Genomic DNA, 12,379 nt, shown 5'->3' with positions numbered 1-12,379 from the left:
AAATTGAGAGTAGTTATACCCGTAACCCAGCCTGCCAACTCCTCCATAGTCGAGCAATTATCTGTTTTGCCGTACATACAATAATACATACTTAGATTCAATGATGATACGGAAATAAAGATTCTCTTAAAAATTCAACCGAGAGGTCGGGAAACGGTCGTCTAATCAACCTCATTTCGGGATGTTTTATTTTATTTTTATTCTAAATATAATGGCATATACAGAGTAAAAATATAATAAAAGAGTAATATAATAATAAAAAAATAGGATAATATTTAAATGCTCATTTAAAGTAACCACCGCAAAGTAACAAATTAGGACAATCATCTGTACAATCGCAAAGATGGAAAATCCGGGTCATTATACATTTAAATGCAGTATTATTATTAAAATTTGGCGGATAAAATAGTTTTAAATATTTTGTGAATCGTAATGTATTAATACATCTGTCAAAATAGATGTATTAATAGCACCATTGATTACTTCATGTAAAAGAATCGAAAATTTTCTGCGTTCAAAAAAAAAATCTTAAAGTGTGAAAGTTTGTTTTTATAGGTTGGCAGCAACCCGTATTACAATTTGTGCAAATTATATATTATGCCCTCGGTCTCTTCGGCTATGCCACCTTTAAAAAACTACAGACTTTTTGATAACTTTCACATGCGGGTCGAATTTTTTTAGTCAGTCAACATATCGAGGTCAGATTTGTTCACGATCACAAAACGTCAACTATTGATACTTCGTATTATCATCATCATTTGCTATCCACAAAGGATTCCATTCGTCTGTGATTTGGGTAACTCTCTTGCATCTACATAGTATTCTTTGGTACATATATAATGTACCAAAGAATACTATCCGCACTTGAATGACACCTGCAGGATACGGGTCGTGCTGGATAGGTATAAACAGACCTTTAACCGCGTAAGTAGAGGACTTACTGTAAAATAGAATAGAAGAAGAAATGGATCAATCGGTCAAGATTCTCTTGATGTTAGTCCTGAATTGATTGTAAGGAAATATCGAACAGATCAACCTCATTCAGCTCACTAAGAATTACCAATATTTCACGTGATTGATGGAGTTTCGGGTGCCAGATATTCTGTGATCGAGATTTTAGTGACGTGCGCGAGATCGCTTTGCGCGGAATAATCACCGAACGATAATCGCGGCCTGAAATACGTAACGTCGATTTGAATTGCAACGGGGGTGATTTAGTGTGCCGTCAGATGACGATGTAAATTTAGCCCGCGCATCGCTTTGTTCGCAGCGCGTCGGGAGCGTTCGCAAACCCGGGGCGAGCGCGTTCGCGTTCCCGACGGGCGGCAGTGAGCGGCCGCGCGTGCCGCCAGACACCACTCGGCCGCGCTCGTCGGCCACTCGTCAGCCGCCGATCGCCGTTCGCCATTCGACAGCCGACAGTCGACGATCGACGGACTTGCGACGGTCGCCAACCGTCAGCCGCCAGCCGCCAGCCGGTCAGCGGCGAGCCGTCTCTCGCGAACGCCTGCGTCTGCGTCTGCGTCTGCGTCCGCGTCTGCGTCCGCGATTCGCGATTCGCGATTCGCGATTCGCATTCCCAGCGGGCGACGCGGTCGGCCAGACGCCGGAACGCCGCGACGCATCAGCCGTGCGCTCAGAAGGGAGAGCCGAGCGGAGCCGAGTCGAGAGCAGAGCCGGAGAGTAGTACGTCGTGTGGACGAGAGGGCGTTCGGCGGACCCCCCCGCCGCGCCCCCCGCCGCGCCCCGCACCGCCGCCCGCGCGCCCGCTCCACTCCGGTAACTCGCCGCCCCCACCCACCCTCCACACCGCACCGCACCCCGCACCCCGCACACCCCCTCGTGCACACACGCGCACGCACACCGACACGCACGCCAACACGCCTAATGGCCACCCGTCGCCCCCGTGCCGACGCCCCTTCTCCTTCCCCTCCCCCTCCGCGCCCCACCGAGACCTCATTCGCGCCCCGTCCCCCACTCCACCTCTTTTTATTTTATTCGTCACCCCGCCCCTCCCCCCGCTCCCCTCATTCAAGTGTCAAAACTGCGCACTCCCTCCTCGCCCTGTTTTCCATTCATCGAGTTCCGTTCAGCAGTGGTGCCAATCCACTCGCCTTTTATGAATGTCACAATTTTATTTCACCGATGATGTTTTTGTTTTTAATTAATGTTTGAATTTTTTACGAAACAAATGAACAGTAATTTTTTTTTCAGTATGTATGCTAATAAATATGCCCCGAATGTGATTTCGACGCAGGTATTGAGGGCGTGGAGGGGATTTGCAATTTTATTTTTATACCTGGCCTAATCGTGCAAACGCTCCAGTTATTTCTGTGACTACAACCAGTCAAAATATTCAGGCGACATTTTTATATACGTATATATGATGATGGGGCGTACGTACATACAGGACGACATATGCATATATTTTTTTTATATAATGATTTCTCGCAATATAATTGGTTCTAATATACACGCATGTAATACAAAGAAAAAAAAAACAAAAGAAATAATAAATATAAAATGAAAACATTTGAAAAATAAAAAATTATGAAATTCAATTTGGCCATCAAAGTAAACATGCTGTTATATATTTGTTTGATCGATTTTTTTTTAATACCGATGCTTATTTTTAAATGTTGGTTAAATATTTAAGGGTGTCGCCATTAAGCTGTTTAAACCAGTATTTTTCGACCCTTTCATTTTGGATTTTTTATGTGTAGATAAACATTTGGCAGACCATGTCATACTAAAAAAATAGTTCATATACATAAATATACACAAGAGGGCTAAAAAAATATTCTCACATAGATAGAAAATCTTATTCTTTAATTTTTCGTTCGTATCGAATATTTTTTTCAAGACAAGAAAACAATTTTTTTTTAGATTTATGTACTGGAGTAACATCTGGAAACAATTCGATCTGGTTTTCTTTTTTTTCTTTGTGTGGATTCGTTTGCATCTTCTACGGGGGCGTTATTAATCTGAAGGATATCTTTATAAAGATCCTCATTTTCAAGGCAATAATTTTTTTAGTTTTAAATTACTATGTAAAACATGACCTTTTAATTAATCAAAAATTCTTGCAAAATTTGGAAAAATTTCTTTATTCGTATGTGACTAATCCTCAAGTGAAAGTTAATTTTTGAAATTAAACAATCAAATGTTGATTTTTTTTTATGTAAATTGAAAATTAGGTATATATGTCTAAATATTATAGATAAGTATTGAAAAAAAAATTAAATCGTATCAAATAAAGCAGCTCATTTATTAAGTACACAATGAAATGTTGGTTCTCATTGAATTACACATGCAGAGGTTGATTTCATGACATGTGAATCTATTGTGTACAATGTAAAAAGAAACTTCTAGAATTTAGCTAGATAGTTAAAATTATATAAATAAATAAATCTAATTCAGCCACAATGAGCTGTTTGGTACTGTTTAATAATACTTAAATTGTACAAGTTTTTATAAAAAATATCGAATTGGACGTGTCAAAAAATTACTTGTTATGTGAGTTGTCATAACTACATATGTACATATTGTATAAATAGACTAGTGTTTTATGGTTATATTTACTAGAATTTTAAACAATGATACACATGACCTAGCACATTTGTAGAGATAAAATATTTCAGTATGTATATGAATTAAAAAATGTTGAAAGTAGGTTCTTATTCTAAAAAGTCTCGATAGATTTTTATATTTTTTATTACTTATAAACGATTGTAATCTCGTTGTTTAAAATTTCGTAGTAGAATTGTCCTGTCATGAATTAAGTGATTATTGTTCTGGCAGAGCTCACTAATTTCACACTGAAGTGTTATTTCATAATGATCCTCTCATGAATATGCAAAATTTAAAAATTGACATAATATTTCAAGTATTGCACCATGTGGGTAATATTTTCAAATTTGTCAAAAATGTATACGTATGTTGCAGATAGTTGAGGGCGATATTCTGCGCTGGCGCGCCCGGATATCATGAACCACTCGGCTGGTGCTGATAGGCAGCCAGGTAACAATGTCAACCAGGTTGAAGAGATGGAAACTCAAGATGGTGTGTATTGTTCAAATTTGTTTCGACACTTCAAAAGTCGAGTTCGAATTTCATTATAATGTCGTTTCAGTGGACACTGTGGATACCCTGACAGACACTGGTGGTGATATAACTGACAGGGATGTAAACGGTGAAATGATGATTGGCCCGCAAAATCAAGATCTGGCCTGCGAAGGCAATGAGGTACGATATTAGCGAGTAATTTGCGTGTTGATAGTTCAAGTTTGACTGCCATAATAGTCTATGCTGCAATTACCTTTGTGTACGAAGTATTATATCGATGTTTGGTCAACATTATCGATGACTGTTTTGAAAGTTTAACTAATTCTATGGTTATGTTTTAATTTTAATTAAAATAAAAAAGATTGAAATCCAAAATTGTATTTTAGGATTTGGATATGATAGATGATGAAGCACGCTCTGAAGCAAAATTCTCATTCATCGTGCCAAACTTCAGTCGTATAAAGGAATCGGTGTTGTCTCCGCCGTGCTTTGCTAGAAATTTGCCATGGAAGATAATGGTTATGCCTCGCAACAATCAACCACAAGACAGGCAACAGAAGTCGCTCGGTTTCTTCTTGCAATGTAATGGAGAGAGCGAGTCTACAAGCTGGTCTTGCTATGCGAGCGCGGAGTTGAAACTCCATTGTCATAAACCTGATGGCGAAGCGTTTACAAGGAAAATTCAACATCTGTTTTTTAGGTGATTTGAACTGAGCCTGATTTAAATTGAGTTTTTATTTCGCTTTACTTTGTGCTAAGTGTTGTAATATTGCTTACAGCAAAGAAAACGATTGGGGATTTTCACATTTTATGTCTTGGAATGATGTTTTGGATCCTGAGAAAGGATACCTTAAAGATGATACGATCACGTTGGAAGTGCATGTTATGGCTGAAGCTCCACATGGCGTTTCTTGGGATTCAAAGAAACATACTGGCTATGTTGGTAAGCAACGTCGATTTAACTGTTCATTTTTTATATTTTGATTATTCAATTTTTTATTTAAATTTGTTTTAACTTATAGGCTTGAAGAATCAAGGTGCTACTTGTTACATGAATTCATTGTTGCAAACGTTATATTTTACAAATGAACTACGTAAAGCTGTTTATAAGATGCCAACAGAATCAGACGATAGCACTAGATCGGTCGCTTTGGCTTTGCAGAGGGTGTTCCATGAATTGCAGTTTTCTGACAAACCCGTGGGAACCAAAAAACTAACCAAAAGTTTTGGTTGGGAAACCCTTGATTCGTTCATGCAACACGATGTTCAAGAGTTTCTGCGTGTAAGATTAATAATTTTAATGTTTTTTTTTTTTTAGCCTTTTTCAATAAATGTTTGTACTTTATTTGATCATCATTTTAGGTTCTGTTGGATAAGTTAGAAAGCAAGATGAAGGGTACATGTGTTGAAGGAACTGTTCCAAAACTGTTCGAAGGCAAAATGACTTCTTATATTAAATGTAAAAATGTTGATTGTTCTAGTACCAGATTAGAGACTTTCTATGATATTCAACTTAATATTAAAGGAAAGAAAAATAGTAAGTTGAAACAGATAGAAAAAAAAACAGGATTAGTTAAAAGCTAGGATTAGTAAATAAGTCCACTTTTTTTTCCAGTCGATGAGTCTTTTAAAGATTATGTATGCACTGAAACGTTAGAAGGCGATAACAAATATGACGCCGGAGAGCATGGATTTCAAGAAGCAGAAAAAGGAGTCATATTTGCATCTTTTCCCCCAGTCTTACATTTGCATTTAATGAGATTTCAATACGACCCTATTACGGACTGTTCCGTCAAATTTAACGATAGGTGATTTTCTTCATAAATAAAATTTCACACTTTTCTTTGTCTATGTATGCATTGGATTTGATTAAATAACATTTCATGTATTTGTTAGGTTTGAATTTTACGAGCATATAAATTTGGATCCATATTTACAAGAAAAGCCAAGCATACCCGCTGATTATACTTTACATGCAGTATTGGTCCACTCAGGTGATAATCATGGGGGGCATTATGTAGTATTCATTAATCCCAAAGGCGATGGAAAAGTAAGTGTTTGAAACAAATATTTCTACTTAGTAGTGGAAGTTCAAATTTTGGGTGGATGAGTCATTAATATGCTTTTTGTTTTAGTGGTGTAAGTTTGATGATGATGTGGTATCACGATGCACGAAACAGGAAGCCATCGAGTATAACTACGGTGGTCAAGATGAGGATATGACTCTTACAGTTCGTCATTGTACTAATGCTTACATGTTAGTTTACATTAGGTAATATAGCTGTACATTTATGATTTTGTTCATATTTTTTAAGTCTGCTTTCGCCTAAGTTATGATTTATTTTAGGGATTCACAATTAAAAACAGTTTTACAAGAATGCACTCAGGCTGATATTCCCAGTGAATTGGTGGAACGATTGGCTGAAGAGAAGAGGATTGAAACTGTAAGGGATTGTTGACAATTCGATTAATATTCTAGGGGTGTTGTTCATTTTGCTATTTTGATTTTTGTCATCATAGATACGACGCAAAGAGCGAACGGAAGCACATCTTTACATGACAGTCAATGTTTTATTGGAGGATGCTTTTGTCGGTCATCAGGGAAATGATCTCTACGATCCAGAAAAGGCTAACTACAGAGTGTTCAGGGTTAAAAAACAAGCGACTGTTCAAGAGCTCTTACAGATGTTGGCTGAAAACTTCAACTATCCTGTGCATCAGATAAGGCCTTGGCCATTCAGTGCGAGGTCAAATCACGTATGTGTGAATATATATATATATATATATACATGTATATTTTTCAAAATACAAAGTATGTGTGGGAGAATTTGGCGTCTTCCATCTTCGCTGTGATTGGCAGTTTAATGAGTTCTATTATTGTTTCCTCTTTAGACTTGTAGACCAACTTGTTTAGATATTGTAAATGATTTAAATAAGACAATGGTAGATATCACTGATAATACAACAATGTGGAATCTATTTTTGGAGCTCTTACCGGCAGACTCTGGCCTCACTCATCTCCCTACGTTTGATAAGGATAATGATGTCGCCTTATTTTTCAAAATGTACGATCCTCGGAATAAAAAAATACATTATTGTGGTCATCACTATTTGCCAATATCGAGCAAACTTACAGATTTGATTCCATTATTAAATCAAAGAGCAGGTATAATAATGAATCTTATACTATCGTCTGTTTGTTTTTTTAATTTTATATTAAATTTATTTGTAATGTTTTTATTTTAGGTTTTCCTCCTGATACTTATCTGACTTTGTATGAAGAAATCAAACCAGATTTTGTAGAAAAGATTACAAATTATAATGATCCATTAGAAAAGGTAATGATAGAGATAATATTATAGCATGTCTATATTTGAAAAATCTCTCAATTCTAACTTCTGATATTGCAATCAAACTATAAATAAATGATATATTTCATGTCTTGGTACCATACTATTATAAAACAAATGTTAATTAAGAATTGATTTTATTTATTCGATATTTTATTATTCATCCATATGTGTCTCTTGTGTTGTTTTATTAGTCCTGTCGGATGAAACTCTCATTCCACACAAAACCATTTGTAAGCTATTTGTATACATTAACACATTTAATGCAATATGTATATGGATCATTGATGTTTTAGTGCAGTTTAATCAAATAAAATCTCACAAATGATGACTGTTTTAAGTCTTGCAATATTACCCACTCAAGCACTATTTACTTATATACATATTGTGGTAAATTGTTAATGTGTTATATCATGTTTATATTTATGCGTTACCTTTGTATATGTTTTATTATTGTTATAATATGATATATATACATATATATATGGTGTAATGTAATCTGAAACTTATTATGGTTAAGCTTTTAACATTCAAAATAGAATACATTGAATTTACTTCACAGGTTTTGGATGAATTGATGGATGGTGATATCATCGTTTTCGAGAAGGAGGAGAAGGACGAAGATCTAGAACTGCCCACTTGCCTTGATTACTTTAAATACATATTCTTCAAAGTAGAAGTTCAATTCATTGAAAAAACTATGCCAAACGACCCGGGGTATGTGAACACTTTTGTTAAATTATCAATTACAATGTTTTTAATAACCGAATGAGTCTTTTAATTCGATCATTATTTTACAGATTTACAATGGAGCTATCGACGCAGATGAGATACGATCAGATGGCAAGGGCGGTTGGTCAAAAATTAAATGTAGATCCATATTTAATACAATTTTTCAGATGTCAAAAGTCAGTATTACTTTTTTGCATACAGCAATCTAAAATTTTGGTACTTTTTATTTATTGAATTTTATTTTATTTCAGTTACAAAGATAGTCCTGGAACTTCTTTGAAGTATTCGTATGAAGGAAACTTGAAAGAAATGTTGACATATTGTAAGCCTAAATGCCCTAAGAAATTATTTTATCAACTACTGACCATTAAAGTGAATGAATTGGATAATAAAAAGCAATTTAAGTGTACCTGGGTAAGATATTTTCCAACATATATGATATCGGTTCTGCATATATATGTTATAAAAGTTGTGTTATATCGAAATTTCCAACGCTCTTTAGGTTGGACCAAACTACAAGGAGGATAGAGATCTTATATTGTATCTAAATAAAGGTGGTCGTGTGTCTGACGTATTGGATGAAGCAGCTAAGGTGGTCGAGATGTCGGGTGATGGTTCGGGTCGACTCCGCATCGTTGAAGTTTCTTGTCACAAGTTGTTACCCGGACCGGATCTCACTCAGCAGCTTGATCAACTGGGTGTCGCGACTCCGAAAATATATCGTATTGAAGAAATTCCCGGGGATGAATTGTATATGCAGGTTTGTTCAGTAGTGTTTTTATCATCGATGATTTGTCGCGCAATGGATGACACCTTAATAACACTGTTGTTCTGAATTTTTTTTTAGGAGGATGAAATTTTGGTTCCATGTGCGCATTTCCACAAACAAGTATATTCTACATTTGGAATTCCATTCTATGTTAAAGTTAAAAATAATGAACCGTTTTATAATGTGAGAGATAGAATGCAGAAAAAGCTCGATATACCAGATAAGGAATGGGAGAAGGTAAACATTGAATATTCAATTTAAAATGAAAACCCTGTTATGTTATGTCAATTGTGTCATTAAACGTTTGTTTTTTCTTGTGTCTTTTAGTTTAAGTTTGCAATTATAACCAATGGACGACCTACTTATATCACGGAAGATGAACATATTATGAATATCTATGATTTTTCACCTAGTGCTAGTAAGTATTTATAATTTGGATGTTTTCGTTCTGTTTTCATCACGTATTTAAAATAATCCTTTTTGTAGATGCATCTACACCAAAGCCTTGGATTGGTTTGGAACATATAAATAAAACACCCAAGAGGTCCCGCGTGAACTATCTTGAAAAGGCAATTAAGATTTACAATTAAACGACTAAGTAGTTCGTCAGGTAAAAGATCGACAACTAATAAACTATTTATATACATGTATAATTTATTATTGGAAGTAAAGCTTGCTCAAGACTGACACATTGATTAATCTTGTAGTGTCTGTTTGTCTATGTCAATGTCAGCTGTAGTCGGAGTAAATTGTGCCCGTATCTTGAATCATTTCTCGAGCGTTAGCTGACATGTCGCGTGCTTTTTTTTTTTATTACAACTACAGTTAAACGAATTGACTATATGCCAATAGTTGACACAAAATTTCTTAATGATTGGTAACTTGATATTATTTCTGAGAATTGTATGTATACTTCTAATTGTATGATACCAATTGCACTGTTTTTATTTGAATTTGTATGGAGGTTGTACGAGTGGCAATATTTATTTCTGTAGTAAGATATAAATCTGATGTGAAAGAGCGTGTACTTCATGCTTTTACGCGCGAGTCATTCGATTCATATTGATTGTTATGTTGGACTATTTTTAAAATTGCAAATTATGAATTTTTACAATACTAATAAAATAGTGTTATAATTTGTGTGATGAGATTTTTTATTCTATTACTTTATATAATATTGCATTAAATATACATGCATACAGTCGGTGTTTAATTATTGTGCATTAGCTCTGTGTAGTCTCGTAAAATTTTTGTATAACTATTTAATTATGATTTAAGCACAAGATATGTATATTGGTTATAAAGTGGTCATAAGTAATAACATGCATAATTATTTTTTTATTATCAATACACGTGGCTAATGTGCAGTAAACGGCACTGACTTTTACGTGAAATTTATGTGTGTACACTGAAAAATATTTAAACAAAAGCATATTTGCATTGTTTAAAACTGTATTTTAATGATTTACCATTTTTAAGTTAGTTTTGAAAATAATTTTTATAGTCAAGGAAATCTTTATGAAAAGTAATATTTATTATTATTTTTTAAATCTTATTATACCTATATATGTATATTTAGTATCATTGAAATAAACTAGACAGTACATATTAATGCTTCCCACACTTATTATTCCTATTATATAATTTGTTAATAATGAGTTTTTAAATTCAGGACGAACTAATTACGAATATTGGGCACATTCTCCATTGCAGCAAATGTGGTATATTTTTTATAGTGGAGCATTTAAATTTTTTGTTAATATAATATGTATATACACACATGCATATTTTACAACTTCAAAAATATTTATTTTCATAGATACATACGTATATACATTATATAATACATATATATATATATATATATATATATTTATATATGCATATATACATACGTGTATATATGTATATAGACAGCTTTGAAATTTTTGTCTTGGATATGTCGTTGTAATGGAATTTTTAATTAAGGATTACGTTAAAATGAAATTTACTGACCTAAGACAAGTAATAAGTTGTCATCTTTAAGATCTTTTGCGAGGCCTTAGAAATGTACTACTATTGTATAAACGGTTGAGTTATTTGTAAACTATTATAATATTATTAGTGAACTAAAATATTATTTTTTAAATTAGTAAATTTAATTGCAATGTTCTAAATATGAAAGTTTCGGTCGGTTCTCTTCTACTTCCATTTTTATTCTAATTTATATTGAAGTTTTCATTTTTGGTAAAAAAAAAAAAACAAAGTTGCAATATGTTTTATATACGTTCATTTATGTCTCTTTGTGTAACGATTTTGTGTTAATGGAGATGATCATTGAAATATTTTTATTAATACATCATTTTTTATAATCATCTTATACCAATTATACTATGATTACTGGTAAAAATCTTTTTCTCATTTTATATACGTTTTAAAGAGAGTCTGCTTTTAATTTTTTTTGACTTTTTTTATACATAACATGAGTGAGAAGAAATTTATTTTGCATTTGTATTTATTTGATGACATCTAAGTATATAATATATTTATCAATTGTTGCAAAATTCAATCCGTAGGTGGATTTGAAATTATTTGTATTGTGCAATTTGCGAAATAATTTCAATTTATATTCGTTTTCTAGACATAGTCGGTGGTTGAGATGTACGTTTAAGTAACAATCACCCTTTTCTGGCCCCCCCCAAGTCAGCATCAACTAAATCATATTGGGCGGTTTTGAAGTGTATATGTAATCTTAATTTATTTGGTTTTGTTTTTCATTCTCAATATTCACAGATTTTCCACAACATTATTGCACATTGTGTATAAAAAAAAAAAACTACTTATTATATTGGATCGCTGTGATCTGCCTACCATAAATAAATTATTTATAATGTATCATGACAATTTATTACTAGGACGTCAGCAGTCATTTTCTCCCCTTGATTCTCTAGCTGCTTGTTAAAAAGTTTTGGCAGTTGTTTACTAATAACTTGTATATATGGTGAATACACTTGTCTTTGTAACAGAACTTGTATTGTTTTCATTTATTATAAATTAAACACAATCGACATATTCCTCGTTTGGGGCTTCGTACTGTATGGCTGTTTCGTTATTTGAATTAATATCTATTAAGTGGACTTGGATTTTGTAAGACTTGGTTAGTAAGTATTTTATGTGGAAATTGTACGTGTTTGTCGCCGTAGATGCAAATGGAGTTGAACGTTGTCGTCTTATCAATGGAAGAGATTCACAATCCATTTAACGTTTTCGTTCCGGCGATTGTTCAATTTTCGTGTGAAATGTAGTGGCAGACGAAGTGCACGCTCGTCCATTTTATCTTCGGTGTTTCCGTTGCATTGAATGCAAAAAACGTGCAAGCGGGTGGGAATTTTCACGCTTTTCACGACACCGGCGCACAAATCGAAAAAGAACGACATTTCTATCACAATTGCATTGTGCTTTTACGGAAGGCGTTGAAAAATGG

The 12,379-nt window shown here is 34.1% G+C and overlaps 1 protein-coding gene across 6 annotated transcripts; it reads left to right on the top strand.

Annotated features, from left to right (window-relative positions):
- Positions 1 to 1,250: 1,250 nt before the first annotated feature.
- Positions 1,251 to 11,921, top strand: Usp7 (Ubiquitin-specific protease 7). Of its 6 annotated transcripts, none has more exons than XM_077438588.1 (23): positions 1,272 to 1,779; positions 3,946 to 4,062; positions 4,133 to 4,245; positions 4,452 to 4,765; positions 4,845 to 5,008; positions 5,088 to 5,347; positions 5,428 to 5,602; positions 5,681 to 5,873; positions 5,962 to 6,115; positions 6,201 to 6,337; positions 6,413 to 6,509; positions 6,586 to 6,822; positions 6,958 to 7,231; positions 7,312 to 7,403; positions 7,610 to 7,648; positions 7,978 to 8,132; positions 8,216 to 8,323; positions 8,399 to 8,561; positions 8,650 to 8,907; positions 8,995 to 9,153; positions 9,244 to 9,334; positions 9,403 to 9,526; positions 11,689 to 11,921. In XM_077438588.1, the coding sequence occupies exons 2-22, from the start codon at positions 3,987 to 3,989 to the stop codon at positions 9,504 to 9,506; spliced, it is 3,363 nt and encodes a 1,120-aa protein (XP_077294714.1). In that variant the 5' UTR covers positions 1,272 to 1,779; positions 3,946 to 3,986; the 3' UTR covers positions 9,507 to 9,526; positions 11,689 to 11,921. The 6 variants fall into 6 exon arrangements, with proteins under 6 accessions (XP_077294716.1, XP_077294714.1, XP_077294715.1 ...); XM_077438589.1 differs by lacking the exon at positions 11,689 to 11,921 and adding an exon at positions 9,624 to 10,058; XM_077438592.1 differs by lacking the exon at positions 7,610 to 7,648.
- Positions 11,922 to 12,379: the final 458 nt, after the last annotated feature.

Source organism: Arctopsyche grandis, chromosome 9 (assembly GCF_051622035.1).
Source record: "Arctopsyche grandis isolate Sample6627 chromosome 9, ASM5162203v2, whole genome shotgun sequence".
In the NCBI taxonomy this organism is placed as follows: Eukaryota; Metazoa; Arthropoda; class Insecta; order Trichoptera; family Hydropsychidae; genus Arctopsyche; species Arctopsyche grandis.
This window is presented reverse-complemented; position numbering and strand designations above follow the sequence as displayed.

Bases quoted from the DNA above. Each gene is read 5' to 3' on its own strand.
- Usp7 (XM_077438588.1), top strand. From the start codon at position 3,987: ATGAACCACTCGGCTGGTGCTGATAGGCAGCCAGGTAACAATGTCAAC. The intron at 4,766-4,844 runs GTGATTTGAACT...TATTGCTTACAG, and splicing joins ATTCAACATCTGTTTTTTAG to CAAAGAAAACGATTGGGGAT. The intron at 8,324-8,398 runs GTCAGTATTACT...ATTTTATTTCAG, and splicing joins CAATTTTTCAGATGTCAAAA to TTACAAAGATAGTCCTGGAA.